Source organism: Ornithodoros turicata, chromosome 9 (genome assembly GCF_037126465.1).
Source record: "Ornithodoros turicata isolate Travis chromosome 9, ASM3712646v1, whole genome shotgun sequence".
Taxonomy (NCBI): domain Eukaryota; kingdom Metazoa; phylum Arthropoda; class Arachnida; order Ixodida; family Argasidae; genus Ornithodoros; species Ornithodoros turicata.
This window is the reverse complement of record NC_088209.1, coordinates 19,233,154-19,256,628: the sequence shown is the minus strand read 5'-3', so window position 1 is coordinate 19,256,628 and position 23,475 is coordinate 19,233,154. Positions and strand designations below refer to the sequence as shown.

Genomic DNA, 23,475 nt, shown 5'->3' with positions numbered 1-23,475 from the left:
AGCGTGGGACCGAGCCTACCTTGTAGAACGGTGGGGAATTAAAAACCGCGTCGTTGATTTTCTGTTAATTTCATCGACATAATCGACTCTCTCTCGCCGGCTCTTTCCTCGTTTTCTTTCTCTTTCAAATATTTTTTACCTCGTCATCTAGCGCTTCCATTAGGCTAAGTCGACGGGTTCCTAATGAGCGTCTTGTCTTATGCAACAGCTCTTCTCAGCGCGCAATTAGGCCAAGTTATAATTTCAAATCATCCTTCATCTCGTGATGAGTACTTGACGTGAAACTAGGATAAATGGGTGTCTTCCAAGACGCCGAATTTCTCTGGGATCCATAAGAGTGAAAGGTATGGTTTTTACGGTTTTCTTCACCCTTTTCTCAGCCCTATCGCTTATTTTACACGCCGTGATTAGGGTTGTCACGTGGCCGGTGGTTATTTGCTTCTGTTGCCGGTTGAATGGCAATACCGGCAGCGTTTTGCCAGTATTTTGCAGCAGAAGGTATTTCTCGAGAAAATTCTCTGAAAATTCGTGGGTTTCGGGACGTCATTTTTGACGTTTACAACGTTTTCTAGCTTCCGCAACTTCTACACTCTTAAAAATGAACTTCACCGCATAGCACGCTCCTAGCCAACAATCATCTCAATGATATCGTTACCTGCCCTGATTTGCTGAAAACGGGAGGCATACACCTTTTTTGTGACACTTATGCTGTTCATAATTGTCACAAAAAGGGCGTACACCCCCCGTTTTCAACAAATCAGGGCAGATAACGATATCATTCGAGATTATGGTTGGCTTGGAGCGTGCTATGCGGTGAAGTTCATTTTTAAGAGTGTATTCCATGCACACTGCTATATGTGCGATGTCGCTCCTGAAGAGTTTACCTCACCCTCTCCCAACCTCTGTTTCCCTCGCCCAATCTCAAACTTCCTCCTCTCCCCTTCTGCCGGTATCTTTGACGGACAAAAGTTGCAACCCTAGCTCTGATCCGCAATACACATATACACTTTTGAGTAAAACTTCATAACGCCTGTATGATTCAGAGTCCGGCGTGATGGTGATACCGTGGTTCACGCCGGCCTACACACATTGCGAAATTGGAGTACGTGAGTAATGACGGTAGCCATGCGTCCCGATAAGACCTGGCAGACCTTGTTTGTTTGTTTGTTTGTTTGTTTGCTTGAACGTAAGACCTTACACAGCATTAATGGTGAAGGGTAGGGTTGTGCTAATATTCTAATATTAGCACATAATTATACTTGATTTTGGAATACGGAAGCGAATACGTGCGTATTCGAATCCCAAATCGAACACGGAATTCTATATTCAGATTTTGAATCGAAGCAGTGTAATTCTTGAACCGAATATATATTCAAAATATTCCTACGCCACACACATAAGCTCGACAATGCGCACTGGAGAGGATAAAAACAAAATGAAAGTTGCTTTATACCAAGTGATCAATGCACATATCACATACGTATGCTGTATATGTATATGGTTCGGTCTTGGATCTATTCGCGTCCGTTTTAAAATTACCATTCAGAAATCCCTAGTGAGGGGTGTGTAGTGACTGGTAAAAACACCGAGAGATATAGCGAAGAAAACAGAAATAAATGCAGAAGAGAATAAACCTATATGATACATAGCAATGTGTGGAATGTACTCTCCGAATCCTTTAACGAGCTGGACTCTCGCCCCCTCTCTCTCACAAAATTGCTTGGTCCCTGGCCACATCCAGTCCACCAACGCTCTGCCCTCTTGACATTTCTGGATACCATTGGACTATAGGACTTCGATCCTTGTTGTGAAGGGGCTCATTATTTCATTCCCGCCAGCAATGGGGTAGAGTATCGCCCCTAGCGATGAAACTCCCCATTCATCGTCTCACAATAAAGTTGTTGTTGTATGGAATGCAAAGCATGCATTGGTACGATACGCTTTGTTTCATGAAGGTGACCACATATTTCATCGCGAAGTGTCAGTGAATGGGCAGGCGGGCAGATTTTCTAATGCAGGGACGTCTTTGACCAGAATGACGTATTATGTACTTTACTGTAACATAAAATTACGTCAGTTTTTTTTTTCGCGGTTCAGTTGTGAAAAAAAAAGTGTTAAAAGATAGTATTGTACCAGCGAATTGTAGTCCATAATCTTCGCTGCCCTTATAGATATTGCAAGGAAAGCACAACTTTGCGCCTGTTGGTAATAATAGAAAAAGAATAAAAAAAAACGACTGTCGAATGGACGAACGAGTTAACAAGGACGACGATCATCTCTGCAAAGTGTCAGAGGGGCAAACTACAAACTGCGCGAGTGTAGCAGGTAGTAAATCTGCCACTTCCCTATTGGGATCAGGCGTCCCTCCGCATAGGGGGCGCTCTTCAACAACAGCGGAAGCTGTATAGGGCAATGAGAATCGGGAGTGCGTTTACGATCACCTCCCCCCCTCTCTGGGTAACCCTTTTATGGAGATCACTTCTTCCATTCCCCAAAGTGATCGCGTCGGTGGTCTGGTCATTGCCGCGTCTGGTTCTCATGCGTCCATCTCTCGGTCGTTTCTGAGAGTAATGGAATTGTTTACCGTTATGCGCACGCATTCTGCCTACATCGCGTTCTTGTTGTTTTACTTCGTGGTATCGACACGTAAAGTTTGTTTCCGTGGCAGCAAACTTTATTTTGGTGATCATGCATGGGTGGAGTGACGAGACCAAGGATTCCCTCTGTAAAGTTTGCTTCCCCGCAGAAGCCATCGTACAGTGGCAGAGCAACCTTTACAGGCACCGTTAAATCTGCACTGCCGTTATCAGCGGCCTGGACCCAATCCATAGCCTGAGGTGGAAGCGGTTCGTTCTATGGCAGACTGGTTTGCATGAGGGCGAGCCTCTCGGAATATTATCTACGTTGCAATAATGGAAACATTAATGGCTGTTTTCTACGAAATAGCGTATCATTTAGAGAGGTTGAGTTGACGTACACTTTTGTAAGACACAGCTTCACCACATCACTCGGCTAATTCTCGCTCTTTAAGCCAAATTAAGTTGAGGGTCCCCTTAACAATGGCCCTGCAATTCGTCGCTTGCCATTGCATCACTGGTGTTGGCAGTAATCGTCATTTTGCCCTGTCGGTTTTCTTCTTCTTCTTCTTCTTGTTTTTCGGTTGCCCGTGTAATAGATGCTACTGAGGTAGCGCTTCGAAAACGTAGCCTCCTGGGCCTCGTTGGCTGGCGTGTAAGCAGAGTAGCCGACGGGAGTGGACGTTCGGGACCATCCGCGCGCGGGCGCGCGATTTTCACCGGGCTTGTTTGTATGGGCTCGGTTTTGCGGCTAGCTTAGACACATACGTGGTCCTTGCTGCCCCCGAGGGAGCAGTTTGCGGCGCCCGCTCGTTTCCAGGATTGAGACAACCCATCACATATTATCCACTTCTATCCGCGAAACTGCTTCTTTCTCTGATTGTGCTTGCGGGCCATTTCTTGTGGAGGCGTTTCTTTGAGTCTGCGAAATAACAATAACCTCGCTTTGCGCTGTGTGGTCCTGCTCCCTCAGACAGATGCCAATTTTAGTGCGGACGCGAGATCGTCACAGACAGACATGCGTGAGAAACTTTTAGGCATTGCGCATCAAAATGGATACCAAAAGCCGATAAAGACTGCCCTTTAAAATAGACCTTCCCCAACCTAGCACGCGCTGAGGACCAACCGCTTCGCAGAATGATTTCGTTGTCACTTCTGATTTGTGGAGAGAGCGGGGCGCACGCCTTTTTGTGGCACATGGCACGTCGAATTGGGCCTGTTGGTAGGACATCATGAACTTGGAAGCGCTAAAAGCAGACGAGGAGACGAGTACACACACACAGATAGATCTGTGTTCTCGTCTCTCCGTCTGGTGTTAGCGCTTTTAATTTCTTTTTGTGGCATCTGGCACACCTGCATGCAAGTGTCACAAAAAAGGCGTGCGCCTCCCGTTTTCGAGCAATCGCTGGAGAGGACGACGTCATTTGGGATTCGATTTTGCAACGGGCGTGTTCTGTGTGGCGTAACATTTGTGTCGTTCCATGAAATTTGTTCAGTCTCTTACCCTTTTCGGAGTGCAATGAACTTTTCCGACTATTTTAACTCTTCGAAACCAGCTGTGTCAGTACTGTAGGACCAGTAGGTCCGCACCTGAACGAGTATACTCAAAAAAAGATATGCAGGCGACCGGTTGCTTCATAAAATGAACCAGCTTTTGTTAATTCTTTGCCGTGGCGCATTTGTGAACCGTGTCGGGAATTAGTGCTCGACGGAGCAGAACGCGCCTCGCATATGTGATGTTTATATACCCTATCGGATACCGATGCCGTAGCAATAGCACAAAAGCGAGACGCTGACGCCCAAGAAGAAAGCAGTCTTGAGAGACGAAATAAATGACCGCCATTAGGCGCAATGGTTAGCACACCCATCACTGTCTGCGAGTACAAACACGTAGGAAATGGCCTGCCTCGACGACACCGGAATTGAAGGCCCCCCCGACCAATGGCGGACGAATCCCAGCACCACGTGCAACTATTTGGACCAATCAGACACGCGAGAATGAAGAGTGAGAAAGGGGGGGGGGGGGAGTATGGCGCCAGTCTTCGTGTCTGGCGCCTATACAGAGTGAAGCGGGATCGCTGAAGACTGCTTGGATCAGCCACATTTCGGTAGCCCGCTTCCTTTGTTCCAGCTCCTTTTGGCGTGTATGCACTCGTTAAAAGCGGATTTCTTCGTTGCTGCCATGTTGCTTGGCCTCCTTTATGCGCAGGTTTGAAAGCAACGAAACTAAGCAGCAGAATTCGTTATAACTTCCTGTCCTATAAGTCGACCACCTCATAACAAGCTACTTTAATGCGCACCACAATTGCTTCATAATAGACTCTGGCACGTAATAAACTCACCTGCCCACTTCCAAAACGAACCTTTCCCATCTTCCTAGAGAGAGCCCCTTAGAGGAGTTTGTGTACTTTCCGAAGTGCCTCGGTGTTTGTGTTAGAGCGGGCTCCTGCGCTTAATTCCTTGATGTAGTGGCAACTTTTAGAACAGGCTTGAGTGATATTCTACCATGATCAGGCTCTTAGTCAGATACTTGAAAACGCCTCACTCTCTGTCTAAAAGTGGTGACGAGGATAGGATCTATTTCTAGGAGCTTTAAAAGTTACTCGGTGTCATCATTGCTGTTTTTGAAAACTTGCATTGCTTACTTTTCATATCTTTTTTTTTTTACATATTTGGGCATACTGCAAGGCCCTTATTGGAGTTGAGCTTGGAGTGGGGCGTGACAACAAAGGATTTGAACCGTCACGGAAGTGGTGTGTTACAGTGTTTGGAGAAGTATATTCATGTATGTGGGAGATTATGAAACGGATTCTGGAAATATTCATGAATCCATACAAGGAACTGGATAAGGTATCTTGCATTGAATGTCGAGGATAGAAGTTTGTTCCAGTTGTGTGGGGTGCGTGGAAAGAAAGTTCAGTTGAGGCACTTTATTCGTGAGAAAGGGCTACATCCTGTTCATCAGTTTGTGGAGAAATTTTAATCGCTCAAGCTTAAATTTGTTCTGAAAACTCCAAGGTTCGCTCCTTGCACATCGGGAGAGAGAACGTTGTCATTCGTGATGATGGTTGGCTATAGGAGCGTGTTGTGTGTGAAGCTCTGTTTTTAGAGTGTAGCTATTTTAGCTTCCATGTTACAATCCACATACAGATTTTGCTTCATGGCACGTACCCGGAATTTGTTGCCGTCTTTCACATCGTGCTTATTATACTGGTTAATACTACGCTATACGCAATTTTACCGAATAACAACAGCTCACACAAGAACACGCGCCCCGAACAATTCGGGGATGATTTCACGGCGGAATTTAAACGTATCGCGCTTTTTGCTTTTCTTTCTTTCTTTCTTTCTTCTTTTTTTTTTCTGCGTCACTACTGGCGAGCAGACCAGAACATCCATTTGCAACAGCTCCCTCCTCCGCTCAGCGTCGGGTACCCAGGAACTCTGCCTTTATCGCAGCTTGCTCGGAGCTGTCCGTTCTAGTTTAACGCGCTGGCAACAGTCTGATTATTATTGTTTGCCTCCCCCAGCCTTAATGCTATTTGTTGCGGGGGTGCGCACTTTCAATCAGATAAAAGGGGCAGCCCCAGGGCCACCTTCTGGACCTCCTCAGGCGGCTGTCAGGTTCACGATGATAACCACATCTCCTCTAACCCCTCCTCCTCCTCCTCCTCCTCCTTCTCGTTCTTCTTTCACTCGCTTATCAACGTCGGCTGGACCTACCGTCCGGTATATCGTTCGTAATACGTTCCTCCATATTTGTTCGGGAATGTTTTTCCATGTGCGCGCGTGTTGTATGCTGCACTGTGAGTTTCGTTCGTACGGCTGCCGTGTTTTCACGCGAGCCGTATTTTCCAGAATGCTGAAGATGCGAAAAACGTCATAGCTTTCTGCTGTCACGTGATCGCGAGCGCTCAACGTCATGTGTTTTCGTACACTGCTAACCGTCGGCAATATTCTGCGGCGCAGCGACAAGATATTCCGTAGCAGACGACAGGAAATGACGCAGTCGGTGTCGTCTGCGGAGTGTCGTCTGCTTAGTGTGCGGTACGCTAATCCCGATATTCCGGCACCGTGCAGATTTTCATCATAACACGGGGCGGAGTGAGCGTTTTTTTTTTTTTGCGTTTTTTTTTTTTTTTTTTTTTCAATAGAACATTTCCGTGAGGATATCGCTCGTCGCACACTCTTAGAGTAGAACTTCACCACACAACACGGTGCACCATGATGTGTCGAAAGGGCGTGGCGAATGCCTATTTTTACAATTAACATAGGTAACTACACAGGTGTCACAAAACGGCGCGTGCCCGCCTTTCTCAGCCAATCATTCGGGATGATGGTTAACTCACAGCATGTTATGCGGTGAAGTTGTGTTTTAGGCGTGTATACACCCTCATAACGTTGCTTATTATTAAATTATTATCAATACAAGTTCGCTTTTTGGGGGGATGAGGGGGTATAAAGACTTTTTTTTTTTACAACTCGTATGTAAGGGACAGACCTATGTATTCCATGCTGCAGTCTACTGGAACTCCGTCACTTAATGTGTTGTTTGTTTGTCTTGCAGGCGTGCAACGAGTTCACGACGCACGTGATGAACTTGCTTCGGGAACAGAGTCGGACGCGGCCCATCACGCCCAAGGAGATCGAGCGTATGGTGCAGATCATTCACAAGAAGTTCAACTCCATCCAAGTGCAGCTCAAGCAGAGCACCTGCGAAGCTGTCATGATCTTACGCTCCAGGTTCTTAGATGCGAGGTACGTGCCAAGTTCACGCGTGTGTAGAATACGAGAATGGCTGCACCATGAAAAAGCTCTAGCTTGAGTCAGATGATACAGTTATCCCTTCTGATGTGATGGCCCATATTGCCTTCGTTGCGCTTGAAACTATTGCGCGAATACATGACATTCTTGTGTAAACATAAACAAGGCCGCATCACAACTTTCGGTGCCACGAAGACTTCCGGTCCTACCGCGACTAAGGACCCTCGGAACCAGCCACCATGCAGAATGATAGCTTTCACTTTCCTGATTTGTTGGAAATGGGAGGCGTACGCCTCTTTGTGGCAATTTTAATTGCCATAAGAAGGCGTATACGGTCTTCTCTCTCCTCAAATCAGAAGCGATAACAGTATCAGTCGCCGTAGCGGTTGCCGCCTACCGTGTTTGCTGCGAAATCGGATGTCGTTTTGGCAGAAAACCGCAAGCCGTGCAGAATGGCATGTATATTGTATTTCGAGGTGGACCATACGCTGTACGTGTTTATTAGTCGCAAGAAAGTCTTGCAACACCTGAAGATTAGAGATGGGATAAACCTCGGGGTGCTGATTTCAGACAGTAACCGTGTCGCGAGCAGTTCGCGTTTTTGTGACAGTCCTGCAGTCTTAGAAATGAACTTCACCGCACAGCACGCTCCTAGCCAACCGTCATGTCGAATGATATCGCTATCTGCACTGATTTGTTGAAAACGGGAGGCGTACGCCTTTTCTGCGGCAATTATGAACAGCATAAGTGTCACAAAAAAGGCGTACGCCTCCCGTTTTCAACAAATCAGGGCAGATAACGATATCATTCGAGATAACGGTTGGCTAGGAGCGTGCTATGCGGTGAAGTTCGATTTTAAGAGTGTGATTCACGCTGCTCTGCTGCGTTTAGGATAAGCTTGCGTGTTGCGTCCGCTGAGAGCCAATCAGTGCAACGGAACATCCTTCCGGATGGAACGGAGGTACACGTAAGACGTTGAAAGCAGCCGTAAACGCAGTAATGTGAATGTCCAGTGACGTAAAAAGGCTTACGCCGAAAGAAGAAACTCACTGAAAAGGTTAGCCAGCTGTAGGACTCGAAGACATGAGGGAGGAGAACGTTGTCAATCTGAATGACCGTTGGCACCAAGCATGTTTTTTCTGTGAAACCTTTTTATCGTTATCGCATCTGATACGGGGAGAGAGTGGGATGGCTAGCGATCCTTCCGAATGATACCGTTCCCTCTCCCACTTTGCTGAAAATGGGTCGCGTACGTTTTATGGGCACTTTGTGCTTACGTTAATTGTCACGAAGATGTCTATGCCTCTTCTCTGTCCTGGAATCAGCAAGGGTTACGGTGCCATACTATGCAGTAGGTCCGCTTGAGCGTGCTATGTGGTGAAGTTCTGTTTTAAAGTGCAGATATGCGTGCCCTAATCGATACCTCATGTTCAGCGCTCATCGGAAAGTGAGTCGTTACCCGAAGATATAGCTGTAAATGTTGCACGTGCGATTCACCGTTAGTTTTCCTATGAATCCCTCGTAATCGATCGCTAAATGATCTTGTGGTTATAAATACGGTATAACAACTCGACGTGGCGTCAGATACATACCTTTGTATGGAACAGAAAAAATTCTCTCTCGAAGCTTGTAGTCGAAGCTCTCCACTTGAAAAGCAGTTTGTTAACGCAATCCGTCACCTAAGGGTCCTCCACCCAAAATAGCCTTCTTGATCCCCGCGATTTTCTCGCAAATGGCCGAGTCATCTAATTGATTTTTAGAGAGTCAGCCGAAATGGCTCCCCAGGTGCTCCTCTCTCAACGATTTCTGTTCTCTTGTTGCCTGCCACGGTCGCAGCAACGACATTGCGTCGAATCGTGATATCCTTTCTCTCGGCCTCTCTCAACCTGTTCAGCAGCAACAGCAGCATTATTTTGACGATGATGAGGCCGTCTCCACAGGCGATATTCTTCCCCTTTACCTCACAGTAACTTCGTGATAATAATATAATGCACGAAACTGGTACGTTAACGCACTGTGAAAAACAGAACTTCACCGCATGTCATGGTCCCAGTCAACCACCACTTCGAATAAGTTGATAAGTCGAAGATCAATGACATCGTTCTCCGCCCTTGAAAACGGCAGGCGTATACATATGTTTGTGGCCATTATGCGGTTGTGCGAATTGTCACAAAAAGGCGCACGCCCCGCGTCTCTCACAAATCAGTATAATTCTCGGTACAATCCTTGGTGTTATGTGGTGAAGTTCTGTTTTCAGAGCGTATCGGTACCGCTTCTGAAGGCAACTTCACCTCATAGCACGCTCAAGGCCAATCAACATTGATAGTTTAAAATACATATCGCCGCCATTCTCCTGGTTTTTCTAGGACAAGGGGCGAACGCCATTCTTGTAATACTTCGCACGTGTGTGTACAATCACACGAATGGCCTGCGCATACCGTTTTCAACAAGTAGTGAGTTATAGTGCGTCGTACGCTGGGGGTCGCCTTTGTGTACACTCTTAAAAGCGAACTTCACCACATAGCACGCTCCTAGCCAACCATCATCCCGAATGACAACGTTCTCGCCCCTGATTTGTTGAAAACGTGAGGCGGAGCCTATTTTGTGTCATTATGCACGGCACAGAATAGGCTCCGCCTCCTGTTTTCAACAAATCAGGGGCGAGAACGTTGTCATTCGGGATGATGGTTGACTAGGAGCGTGCTACGTGGTGAAGTTCATTTTTAAGAGTGTACGTAGGCTATAGCGTTGGTGGTTCTGCGCATGCGCTAAACATAAAGAGAGCTCCGCGCATTGCGTACTAAAGGCAATAGCGTGATGGTTCCGCGTACCGCGCGATGCGATCTTTTTGTTCTGTGCGCGCGCAGAACCACCAGCGCTATCTCTTACGTACGCAAAGGTGATAGCGTACGACGCACTAAAACGCACGAATCACGAAATACAAAGATACCATTCTGAATGTTTCGGTTGACCTTGATCGTGTTATGCGGTGAGGCTCTATATTTACACTGTGCGCTGCCTTGAATGGAAAGCCGATGTGTAACGGATACGATAAGATCCGCGTACCTTCCGTAGCTAGGATAAGATAAGATCCGCGTAGCTCCGTCTTCCCGAATGCCTTCTATATATATGTACTACTAAGTTCATCTCGAGCGGGCTCCAAACTCTTCTGTGGCTCGTATTATTCTTCCATCTATTCTAGAAAAAAAAAAGAAAAAAGCCCTTATTTACTTTCTATTGAGTAGCTGCGCGGGGGGTTTACCGTGTACATTTTTCTCCTCGGGTGATAAACAAATTAAGGGGAGGCATAACATTAACTGGAGTGTGTGCGAGGAAGCCAGGCTCATAACTCAAGGGCGCGAGAAAGTCAGGATAAGGTTCCAGGCGCGCGCGCGCTTGGGAAACTGGCTCCACCCTTTCGAATATAAAAAAAAAAAAGAAAAGAAAAGAACAAAGAAAATATGGTGCGCTCCGCCAGTTGATATTTATGGTCCTTTCGCCCGCGCCTCGATAAATAACAATTAAAAGTTGAAACCTGGGGGAAAAAAAAGAAGAAATCACGACCGGCTGTGTCTTATTATGGCTCAGTTTATAAATAAAATGACTTGGGAAGTCCCAAATAATTAAATTAGCGCCGGCTTTCTTTACGAAAGTTTAGAGTGTGAAAGTTTCTTTATTATTATTTCTTATATTTTTTTTTCCTTCTCAGGCGAGCGATGCGTGTAAGCGTTTGGCGCTCATTTTTACCGTTATTTATACTAATATGAACCGATGCGCTTTTTTTTAACGAACTTCACTTCGGGTAGTATTTTAGGATATTTATAACGCGTACCGGCGCTAATGTTTGAAGGGCGAAGATGATCGTCGTTTTATAGATACATTTATTTGCCCCCGTTTTTGGTTATAAATAATCCAAAGTTTATGATTGACGCTTGTTAACCAGGAGCGGCTTTTCTTTCAGTCCGCATGTTAGACTTTCCGCAGCGAGGACTGCAATTTGCGCGTCTTAAAATTTACGTCATTAGTAGTTTTGCTTTTGTTCTCTTTCTAGTTTTTCCTTTTTGCTGCCGATGAAACATCCGGATGCGTCATATTCGTTCTAAAATGCTATTATTTTCTACAAAAATAGGCAGGTGCATGTTTTTCTTTTTCGTTTTTTTTTACAAGATTTCGTGAAATTCGCTCATCCTTCTCTCCTTGCAGTGAGGCGTACAATTTAATATTTCGGACCCGCGAATTGCTCGGTCCCTGGCCAAATCTCGCCCAACAACGCTCTGCCTTCAAACCTCTTGCTGCTCTTGCAGACCCGCGCAATATGTAGCCTTCAGAACTTCAGCAGCGCAACGCCATGAAGCACATTTCTCTCTCTCTCGTGTAACTCGAGCTAAGAACCGTCTAACTGTCTGCAGTGAGCCCGCACGAAAAGTCCGCCTAACATTACACTCGCGCGCGACATTCGTCGCGCACGCAGCGTCAACATTTAATGGGGCATTTCGCAGCGGCACGCTAAGACGTTCGATCAAGACGTCACCGGTTGTCGCACTGCACGCAATCACTCCCTCTGGGAATGCACATTCCCGCTGGCATCGCCTCCTGTCCCTCCTCCCCCACGTTTTTTTTCGTCCTTTCCTGCCTCCATCATCTTTCCACTGGCACGATTTTCGTCAAAAATGCGCGGCTTTGATGGATGGCAATTTAACGAGAGCTCTTGTTCGGATCCGAGGAAAAGGGAGGGAAGGGGGGGTCTCGGTGGCCGTCGCGCGAAGATGGGACGACATCTCGCTCCTCCACGAACCGAGAGATTACACTGTGTTAAAACCGTTGCGCTGAAAGAAGCGAAGTCCGTGATTATCTCTCATCCTCCTTACTCCTTTTTCTCTCCCCTTTTTTTATTTTTTTTTCTTATGAGTCAATTGGAGTCATTTGCATTTCTCGCGCGCGAGAGAGAGAGACGTCGCTGACTCCGGAACGCGTCTATCCATCTGTCTCGACGGAACTGACGAGCCTGAAAATTTAGGAAGTGAAACAGAAAGTATGATGCTGCGAGGAGCGCGAAATTTCATACGGCGTTGAGAGAGGCTCTTACGTCCGATTCGTTGCTCTCGCAGCCCACCCACCCCCATATATGCAGATAGGGTTACTTTTATTTTATTTTTTTCCTTCCTCGCGTTCCACTAGGAGTAGAAGACGAAGCGAAGTTGAAGATGAATGGGCTCAGAATCGAAAGTTCGTTAGAATAATCGGGCAATTTATAACGGGCTTCCCTTTTTTAAAAAGTCTCGGTACTGTGTGGCAAGTTGAATAGCGTGTGTGAAGGGAAGTTTTGTGCCCCGTGAAGGAATATCACCGCGAGGGTGCATGCGACAAAAAAAAAAAAAAAAAGAAAACAAAAAGACTTGGAAGTCGCACACCCTTCGCGCGCGCGCGCTCTGCAGTGTTGACAAATTATTCGCGTCTGAGCTTTAGAAGTCGTGATATGTGTGTGGGGTGGGGGTGGGGGCGACAACCAGGGCAGTTTTGTATCGTAATGACTTGCGCAATAACGCGCGATTGTTGTACGTGTGTGTGTGCGCGGGATCAACGACTATGCGCAATTTTAAATAAATCTGGAGGGAAGTGGCAGCGTCCCAATGTCGGGACTACAACCTGGACCCTGCTGATTGAATGAGTGAGTGAGAAGGACGTAAGAGAGAATGGAAGGAGCGTGTTTCTGTGTATTCACACGAGAGACATCCTCAAGGAATATTCTAGTGGAAGAAAAAGCGAAAACACTGCTTACACAGCCGAGGTTCCGTCCCGTGTTATGTTGATCATTCACACGGTGCGGAATATCAGGAGTGGCGTACCGCGCGTTTAGCAGACGACACTTAGCAGATGACACCGTGTTGAACTGTCGTCTGCTACGGAATATCTTGTGGGTGTGTCGCAGGATATTCCCCACGGTTAGCAAGAGCACGTGAAGACACGACGTTGACCGCTCGCGCTCACGTGACAGCAAAAAGCTGTGACGTCATAGCTGTGAAAGCTATGACGCTTTTCGCATCTTCCGCTTCTGGGGGAATGTCGCTCGTGTGAATACACGGCTTGTCTGTCGGTCTGTCCCTGTTTTGCTTAAATGCATTATATCTCAAGGGGGAGCAATGAAAATGTGGTGTAATCTGTAGTAGGGTATGGTGGTCTATGTTGAAGAGAGTTGAACTATTTTGTTAATAGCAGTCAGCACAATAGCCTAAATTGTACCATAATTCGTTAGCTGAATCCCCAAACCTTTGAGAAATGATTCACAAATTACTGTAGTGCAACCAGATATTTATTTCGTACGAGCCTAAAATGACACGCTGCATTTTCATCAACTTACCACACCCTATGGGTAAGCTGAGGACATCAAAACATTAATGCCGGATTTAAATTTTGTCTTTTGTTTGGGCCAGCCGAAACGGTCAGCCACGAGTAATGCGCATGAAAACAAAGGGCAGTGACACAGCATCGTAACGGCGATGTCATATTTTATTAGCCGAGGAGCAGAAGTGAGTAAACTGGAAGTCAATGCTCGCGAAAGTTACAGATGGGACAAAAAAAAAGCTCCCTCTTACCTCGACCACATCTGCAAAACAGCGTCTGACGTCTTTCTAAAAAGCCACGTGCAGAACATCAACACGTTACTTCAAAGCCCAGACACCGACTGTGCTCACCCTCGTGTCACAGATGAGAAAAAATTATTGCTAAGAAAATGCCACACGAAAAACCCAAGCTGTCCTCAACTTGCCACCGTCTTCAAGTAGCCACTTTACCCTATCCCTGACCCGAAATCCGGCGGGCCAAGGTTCAAAAAAAAAAAAAAAAAAGAAAGCGATAAGCCAGGTTTAAGTTCTGGAGATGGCTTTCTCGATATATTTTCCCCGATTTATTCGAATCTTATTGTGTCCTGGTAGTTGGACGCCTATACGATCGCGTCCTCCTCGAATGGAGCTCGCCTCGGCTAATTTTTATCACTGGCTACGTGAATTCTAATGTGTGACTATTTCGCATTCATGCAGTTTGTGGGAACAATTTGTAGAACGACAGTGTTCGGCATAGAGAGGTGTCTCCTTTACGGCTCTGGGCACACTTTGTATTGAAAGTGCATTTGGCCGGCACAGGCAACTAAAAAAAAAACGAACACTTTTTTGTCTCTCGCAGGAGGAAGCGTCGAAATTTCAGCAAGCAGGCGACGGAGATATTGAACGAGTACTTCTATTCCCACCTCAGCAACCCATACCCCTCGGAAGAGGCCAAGGAAGAGCTCGCCAGGAAGTGCGGCATCACCGTTTCACAGGTGAGCACAACATTTTCTTCCCTCGTTCGTTTCGTCCTGCTGTTATAGACGCTGGGGACGGAGGAAGGTCTGGGGAAACCGCGGGATGAAATGTCTGTCCACGCGCAAGGCGGCAATAACGGCGTATACTCGTAGACCGCGGCATGGCCAGTTCGCACAGAAACTGCGTTCGCCCCAACGTTGAAATGTTTGACCGGCGAAGTTAAAAACAACTAGCACGGCATGCAGAGTAACCGAATCGGGGAATGTACGGATAATACTGTCAACATAAACGCAAATACAATATATGTTACCATGCAGATGCTTTAATTGAGGTATGCAAACAAGGCAGCTTTCGGTCGAACTTCGGTGTGCACGTTACGGACGCCTGAGCGACGCACAAAAAAAGGTTCGGTCCCGATTTCGGTTCCGAAGGAATGCGGATAGACTTTCGTGCCATGCGGATCACGCTTAACTCTCGGTTTCGTTTCGCAAGTCACGTGATGACGAATAGGCGAAAAGTAGCGCCAAATCTCCCACGATGCGGCTACCTCCAGAACTAGCCACCGTGCTGCTATATAGAAGCTTTGCGCATCCGCAGGTCTCTGTCCGCAAGCTCGTGTGTCTACGTCCACTATGCGACCTTCTTTTTCCTCGCCACGTTCGTTATTCTTTAGGCGTGAACTTTATGAGGCGGGTGCCGTCGACCTGATTAGCCGCGGACGCCCTTTTGAATTAATAAACAGAGGCGCAGGACGTTGGTATAATTAGCGCGTAATACGATCGCTAGTTCGTTGCGACACTTCTTCCCCCCCCCCCCACGCCTTCCCCTCTAAAACTGCTCTTTCTCGTATCCAGTGTCGCCGGTCGGGCCGAATTAGCTGCGCCTGGCAAGCACCCTAATTTACATGTCCGGTACTCGAGCAGCCTCTCTTACCGCCAATGACGGTTTGCAAAACTCGCGCGGGTGCTCTGATTACGGGCGCGATTTCTTTTTTTCTTTTTTCGTCGTGCTTTTTGTCGTGTCGCTGCCCGTGATTTCAGCCGCGGAAAAGTTTTGTGACGCCCTCTTTAACGTGATCAGAAGTTTTGCGTTGCTCGAGCTAATCAGCGCGGGCATGGAAGGATCCGCCCAGGCTTGTTCGAGAGTCTTGTTCTTGGAGACGGGCGATTACTTCGCTGTCTGCGAGAGTGCCTGAAAGTGTCCGCGGCAACGTGATATCCCCCGCTGGTGCCCAGAGTTTGCGAGGCTTTGCTTGATTGGGGCGGCAAGTTTGTGTGTGTGTGGGGGGGGAGGGAATTGAAAAGTGCGTCCATAACTGGGATGTTTTGAAATTGTTTTGAGCGTAATTTACCCCTCGGCTAATGATGGCAAATCCATCCTGCTGTGTCTAGTAAATTGTGTTTTCGACGTGCAAAGTGAAATTGAAAACTTCGGCGCTGAATGGATGTTTTATCTCGAGACTCCTTTCCTTCAACGTAACGCAACTCGTGTGTGTTTTACAGTTTGCCTCGATCAGAAGTTTTGTGTTGTTTTGAGATTATGTTAAGTGATAAGTCTTATATTGCCGAAATCTTCGTTGTTGGCAGGACGACATTAAAAGGTCTTGATGCGGCACTGAAAGAGGTTCTGACACTTTGATACGTGCTTCATACTTCATTACACATCGATCATTGTATTTCACATAACTTCGAACGAAAGCCTCGCTAGGGCATATCAGTCTAGTGAAGCTTGAAGGTGGTGTCCGCGCGGAATCTTGAATTCTCTCCTATACCACCGGGTGTGCTGTCTGAGGTTTTCCCTGGGTATTCTGAAGACTTTCCCGATTATTGTCGGCACAGTTCCCCCTGAAGTCGGCCCTGGACGTATACTAACCCCCCTGTCTCCCTGCTGTCCTCTCTCTATCTGTCCACATCTATACGCCGCTTATAGACACAGTCGCTTCGCGGAGCTCACGCGGAATAAAAAAAAATCCGGAATTCTGAAGTTAATGCAATATCCACTTGGAGATGCCTTCCACGAATAAAACACACAAAAAAATCGCAAAATTCGTTCTTGTTTTCTCATAAAACATCGAATTCGAAACCAGTTGCCAGCTTCCGGTTGGAACAGCCCTTCCCTGCTTCGCCTCTTCCGGTGACGTAATTGGCATTGCCGGCGAGATTCCCAATTGCTCAGCTGACGGCGTCGCCAGGCTGGTTGCAATCCGATACCACCGAAAGCATGAACGGAGATGTTTCTAGCTACTGTTCGGCAGTAGATTGCGAGTCGGAAGGCCACATTTTGTGACGGACAGCCTGCCTTCCTAGCCGACTCCCATGACGTCGGTCCGCGGACTGTTGCCTGAATTCAGCCCGGAACGCGCAGTCGGCTGCAAATTCCGATTAAATTCATTTTCTACTGTTTCTGACTGTTTCAAAACGAAATATTTCGGTTACATGTATTTCAGGCACCTACTATTTAGATCGGTGCACCTTCAGTTCAACTGCGTTTTTTGTCCGGACACCATATTTAAGATTTCTCAACTCGATAGCGAAGAAGACATTTTATGAAGTTAATGAACCAAGATCCTGGTGTTTGTTTCGGTGAAGAAGTTATCTCCGAAGCAAGTGTAGAAGGACGGTCGTATCTGCTTCAGTCGATTTCGACACTTCAGTATCATTTCAAGGCTCACGTCACATCAAGGCTCCTGCGGCCGTTCTTGGGCACATTAAATTCATCCATTCATTCATTCATTCATTCATTCATTCATTCATTTATTTCACGTTGGCGACCGACCACGGTATCGAAAATCCCACGCGAAAGAGTGGCGTAGTTTGACGGTAATTCGATGGAATACATGACAAGAGCAGACGCCGTATGTTGAGAGTATGCCAGAGTTCCCTCTCTGGAAAAACGAGAATACGTCACTCCCTAAGAACCAATCAGGGCGCGACCTTGAGAAAGGGAATGCCGCGGCCGAGCGCGTCTGGACGGCGCCTTTCCTCCTCTGAGCGCCGCACACTCGCTCACTCCTCCGCTTAGTGAGTGACGTCATGCCACCCGAGCTTCTGCAGCCGAACTTTAAAATGTTATTATTTGATATCTATGCGGGATAAAAATTAGCTGGGTAGATTAGCGGCCGATGCCGAACATATTGGTATAGGTTTCAAAGATGGGTTTCCGTACGCGACTGTCCCCTTAACTGTAGATTCTTTCTTTCCATTGAGCCTAGTTTTCTCCAGCTTAATAACTATCACATTTTCCCTGTGACTGACACAGCGCGGTTCCGCAGCTTTTCTAGTCGCTACGTATACTTCTTTATCTCCGTATTTAATTTCCCTGTCCAATATATCCGTCGCAAAAATTTCTCTTACTGGCGACGCGCCTCTACGCCCGCTTCCCAGATCGCAATTCCCCCCTCCCCCCCCCCCAAAAAAAAAAGATGTCGATAACACTGTTATCTTGTCATGCGATGACATATTTCGCTCGGGCACTCATCTCCTTTGGAGGAGGGGAGGATTATGAATTCATTCATATGCAAAGCGGCTCTTAATGTATGGAAATGGACTCCGTCACGCCAACCACTTTGCAAGCTCCGCTAACGAAAGGAGACGGCGGGGGAGAGACGTATAAATGCACATAAATATATTCATATTACGCCGAAGTAATAATAATAATAAAAAGAGCGAGAGAGCCTCCTTCCAACAGCTGTTGCAGCAGAAACCTCGTGGAGATCGCCACCTTAAATTATGATGACAGATTTGATTTTTGCGCCAAGGATGTCTTGCTTTCGCACTCGCATTTTGGCTTGGTTCTCTTTTTCTTTTTTTTTTTTTTTTTTTTGCGCTGTCTATCCTCCTAATATTTATGTACGAGTGTATTACTAGATCCTTAACGGTACTTCCTGTCTTCCGGTTGCCGCACTTGGTGCATATACAAGGTGCACCAGTTTTAAACTGTCGTCTTCACACCAGGCGCGTCATCTCAAAGGATTACGTTGAAAAAAGTTTTGCTGCGTTTCCGTCTTTTATTTTATTTTTCTTATTTTTTAATCGCGGTGCGTCGCTTCATTTATTTGATATTTCTCTGGATTGGCTAGGATGCTAATACCCCGTGAAATCGTTAAGGTTCAGCTCGGAGAAAGTTTGAAAAAAAAAATGAAAAAAAGAGTTGAATAGGAAGCCAGCAAACGTTTAGTGCTATAGCTTCGAAGCACCGGGAGGAAATAAAAGTGTGGTAGCAAAAAGAAGTTTGCGCATAATTGATTATGGAGATTGGTCTGAAAGTGAAAGTCGGTTCCTCAGCTCCTCTTCCAGCTTCCCCAGCCTAATTTCCTCCTCGGGAAGTGTGGGCGCGCGATAGCTCCTCGGTGCTTATCCATCCCGTGGATAGCTACGCGCCCTGAAATCCTTCAGAGCGGTAGGCGGTCAGAAAGAGTGCGTGGGACAGTTTTAAAGTCAATGAAGCTCGATTTTTATAGGTTCGGTGACTTTTTTTTAATAAAAAAAAAAACTTCAGTTTTTGTTGTACCTGTATAGCGAGCCTTGCTTAAATTTTGAGTTGGCGCTTCGATAGATGTGGTTGATTGCGCCATGCAGGAGTTGTACAACACATCAGAGTATTGGGGGGAGGGAATTATTCTCCTAAGTGTCGCCGTGTCGAATTAGTGCGTGAACGCGGAACTACATTTTGTTTTTTTTATTCCGTGTTGGCGCCGCGAAGCAACTGTGGCTATGAGCGGCGTACAGACGTGGACAGATGGAGAGAGGACAGCAGGAAGGAGTTGGGGAGAAGGGGGTTAGTATGCGTCCTGGGCCGACTTCGGGGGGAACTATGCCGACATTCGTCCGGAAAGTCTTCGAAAAACCCAGGGAAAACCTGAGACAGCACAGCCGGTGATAGGATTCGAACCCACCACCTTCCAGTCTTCAGCGCGACCTTGGCTACCACCGACAAGCGGGACGAGGCCTTAACCCGCTCGGGTATGCCTCTGGTGGGAACGACGTTTTATGATGGACTTTGACTTGTTGCGTAACACTACAAAGCGTACTCCGGGGTACGAAGTAGTTGATATGCTCTGTGTGTACCAAGCACCTTGGCACTCTGCGGGCGGTACTTGATATACTCCGTGTGTGCCAAGCACCGCGTCACTCTGTGGGCCTGACGATCGTGGTGTAGGAAGCTGAAGCATAAAGCGTATTAAAGGAGCGTGGAAGGACGAAAATGTGCCAGGAGGAGTACAAATTAGGATTACAAGCCCCGTCTCTTTTTTGTTACCTTTTGCGCCGCCCGTTCCGAGCAGTCGACCTGCCTCGCCGCTAGCAGACGATTCCGGCAGCCAATAGAAAGCGCTCGGCAGACGTGACGTCACAACATGCGTGGAGTAGCTGGGAGAGGTCGCTTTCTTGTAAACTAATTTTCTCTGTAAATTCGCACTTCCCAAAGGCTATATTTTACGCGACAGGTCCTGAAGGTATACTGTGTTCGTACTACGCAGTAAAAATTATATACAAGAATGTTCGAAGTGCTTCCCATGCGCCTTTAAACGTGAGCTTGTGCAGATCCGTGACAGGCAACGACTCATTCTAATCTGAGACGTGTTCGTTCCATGACAGGTGTCTAATTGGTTCGGCAACAAGCGGATACGATACAAGAAGAACATAGGAAAGGCGCAAGAAGAGGCAAACCTCTACGCAGCCAAGAAAGGTAGGACATTTCTCTGTTTCAACGGGTCTGTCCAAGAGACCTTCACTCGGTGCAATCAAAGATCACGGGTTGGAATCTTTCGCATGTGCGTAAGAGACGGATGCCCGTGGGACGTGCATTCCGTAGATACGTTTATGGATAAAACCTAGTGGTTGTAATCGTGAAATCGTTTCACTGGTTCTTTAGTTACACCTAGAGGGGGGAGAAAATTGAGGAGCAATTATAGCTTCTAGTCACCTGGATTGCAGTTACTCCCGGTGTTAGTCTTCTGAACTGAAAATTTACTTCCCAGCACTGTAAATAGTCCTTGGGCTTCACTTAAACTTCGAAAGGCATTAATAGTTGTGGGCGTCTCCATCTAGTCACTCAAAGGAGTAAAGTTGCTCCTTTTCTTCTTCATTCTGCCTAAAGTGTGGTGTATAAGGGACTGGGTCCCGTCCGAATAAACTTAGTTGATTTCGTTGTAGTGGTCGAGAATGAACTATTAGGTGTTCTACATTCCTCTCCTCTCTCTCTCTCTCTTTCTATTTCACTTGACAGGTTCCATTGTCACTTTGATAGCAGTCATTCAAGTGCATTCCCTTTCAACTGGACCGCACTAACTTAACTCTATACGGCATTCGTCAAAGCCAGCCCCCGCTGTATAGGATCATCCTGCCTTAGACTCGCCTCGCTTTACATATTTCAAAACCCATTCCACGCAACATCCGTTCCACAGATCAGCTCGATGAAGCGTGGGGCATTCCTGTGCCGAGCTATACCTATATACTTCGATAGTTTGCGTACATTTTCCGCATATACCCATATTCCCACGCAAGGCAGAGAAAGAAGAAGAAGAAGAAAAAAAAAAAGTCACGCGGCATAGTTTTACGCTTCGTTGTGTCCTCCTTGCTTATCGGCCGTCAGCAACGCCAACTCGCCCGCTCTACGCTCGCAATACCACGAGCCAGCGAGCGTTGGCTGAGGATCATTGGCCCGTTGTGCGTAATGTATGCGCGTGTTTTGTACGAGAGATTTCGCCCCCAAATCCCCCTGCCACTGTTTGCACGGGGTATTGCTTTCTGTTTCAAGAAAAGAACCGGTGTAATATATGCCTACCCCGCTCTTGGTTTCTCTGATAAGCGAGGAAATGTTTTAGGCCCCTTTATTTTTCCCATTTTACGGGCATTATTTTTCCACTGGTTTCGACGCGGCGTGTGCGCCGCGTGGATAACGTATGGTCCTCGTGTTCTCTCCCGGTGCATTGGCTGCGCGGAAGAAGTGATCGCCTAATCCTCCGCGCGTGTAAATTTCGCCGTTTCGTTATAGTCTACGCACAGTGCGCCCTTATCGTGTACTTAAGCATGCCTTCCCCCCCCCCCCCCCCACACACACTTTCCACGCTTATCCCTTCACTTGATTGGTGCTCGCCAGCTTGTAACTGTGCACGAGTGCAGGCTGTTGTCGAAGATTGCATGCAAAGTAGGCTGTCTTATCGGCGTTGTTGAACCCCTTTTTGCTCGACTGTGCGTCGATCGCTGGCCAAAGAAGGATACACCAGCATCGGTCTTGCAGTTTGTAGATTATGCAACGGCATCTCGTGTTCCCTTGTTTACATTTAAAAGCAATCTGTTTTTTTTTTTTTTTTTTTTTTTTTAGTGCGCTGAACGGTCGCATATATAGGAGTAGGCTGTCGGTCTGCGAAAGCGGTTAGTACAGTATCCGTTTTATTCGCACAAGGAACACCCCCACGTAATATTCTAGTGGAAGAAAGCAAAAATCTGTTGACAAGGCGGAAGTTATGCCGCGTCTTGTGTCTTAGAGCATTCGCACGGCACTGGAATGTCAGAAATGACGTACTGCACACGTAGCAGACGACACCACCGGCCCTGTGTGTCTGCTTCGAAATATCTTGTCGTCTGCTATTGTTAGAAGGGTATGAAAAGAGATGACAGTGAACGCTCGCGATACCGTGGCAACTGCAAGCTATGGCGTCTTCCGCTGGAATATTCTGAGGAATGTGTGCCACGTGCGAGTACACGGTCCGGTACACATCTCGTCCTCTATATAACGCGAACACGGAGAATGACCCTTATTGAAATTAACGCGAATAAAGTGCATTCAAGTTTCTTCTTGTCACTCTGTAATTTTCGCAGTGTAGTGGCGCTGCTGTTGTCGCTGATTCGCTATCCCCTTACTCTTTACAGTCTTCCCGAAAAAGAAAAAAGCCAACAACAGTAAGTGAGGAACGGCGCTGAAAAATATCGAACCTCTCTCGCTCTGTATCTCTCTCTCTCTTCGCGCAGAAATACGGTTGCTACCCCCCCCCCCCCCAAAGTTAGGCTCGTAGTCTATAGCTTTATAAACACACATATTCGAGTAGAGCACTTTACTCGCATCTATAGACGTCAGGCCGGCACCTAATATCGGCAACAGCGTACCTTTGTAAATGCTTTAAGGTTCACGTAACAAAATGTGGCACCTTTTCGGGCTGAGTAGATTTCAAATGGAGGTGCCTTCGGTAACCTTTTCCCTCGAAACGAGGAGTGTTTGCCAAGATAAGAGGTAAGGAAAAAGGGAGCCTTCGGACAACGAAATTTCCCTCCAATTTGTGTTCCATAGAAGTATAGGGATGCGCTCTTCGAACGAACATCCAGGCCGTTCAATTTATTTTTCGTTTGACTAACATAGACGCAAAACGCGTCCGGACAGCTGCTCTAAATTCCCCGCACGCGAGGGCTTTCTTCTACTCCGTCCCCCGCACACTTCGTCTTCGTTCTCAGATGTAAGTGAAAGGAAGAAAGAAAGGGAGAGAGAGAAAAAAAATTGTAAGGAAAACGAACGGAACAAGAACTCCCCGACACAGAGAGACAAGTCCCCTTCGGTTCTGCCCGGAGGCTTAGGTTGTCATATTCGCGATGTCCTTCGGGCCTTTACCCCAATAAAAGCCCATCAGAAGAGTGAAGTCCTCATAAAAATGCAATTCTCGAAACAATAAACGTTGGAAAGGTTGTTCAATTCTCACGCCCCCCCCCCCCCCCCCCTCCTTTTCCACCTCCTTCCTATCCTGCTCTCGTTCCCTCCTTGAAGTTTCTTCGTACGTGCGCATATTGTCATAGTAGCAAGAGCTACAACTTTACTAAAGTGAGCTGCGAAAAAGAAACAGTGGATCT

At 46.9% G+C, this 23,475-nt stretch overlaps 1 protein-coding gene across 5 annotated transcripts in view; it reads left to right on the top strand.

The window, feature by feature from the left end:
- LOC135368291 (homeobox protein extradenticle-like) overlaps window positions 1-23,475 on the top strand; it is a 295,445-nt gene that overhangs the window by 220,224 nt on the left and 51,746 nt on the right. For 4 of the 5 annotated variants that reach the window (XR_010414738.1, XM_064601469.1, XM_064601472.1 and 1 more), the window contains 4 exons: window positions 7,144-7,334; window positions 14,520-14,655; window positions 20,233-20,323; window positions 22,510-22,539. Coding sequence is in view for 4 of the 5 variants with exons in the window: in XM_064601469.1 (XP_064457539.1) it covers window positions 7,144-7,334; window positions 14,520-14,655; window positions 20,233-20,323; window positions 22,510-22,539 (448 nt within the window). In the remaining variant the exon portion in view is untranslated. The remainder of the gene's footprint in view (window positions 1-7,143; window positions 7,335-14,519; window positions 14,656-20,232; window positions 20,324-22,509; window positions 22,540-23,475) is intronic. The other variant, XM_064601471.1, reaches the window with a different exon arrangement.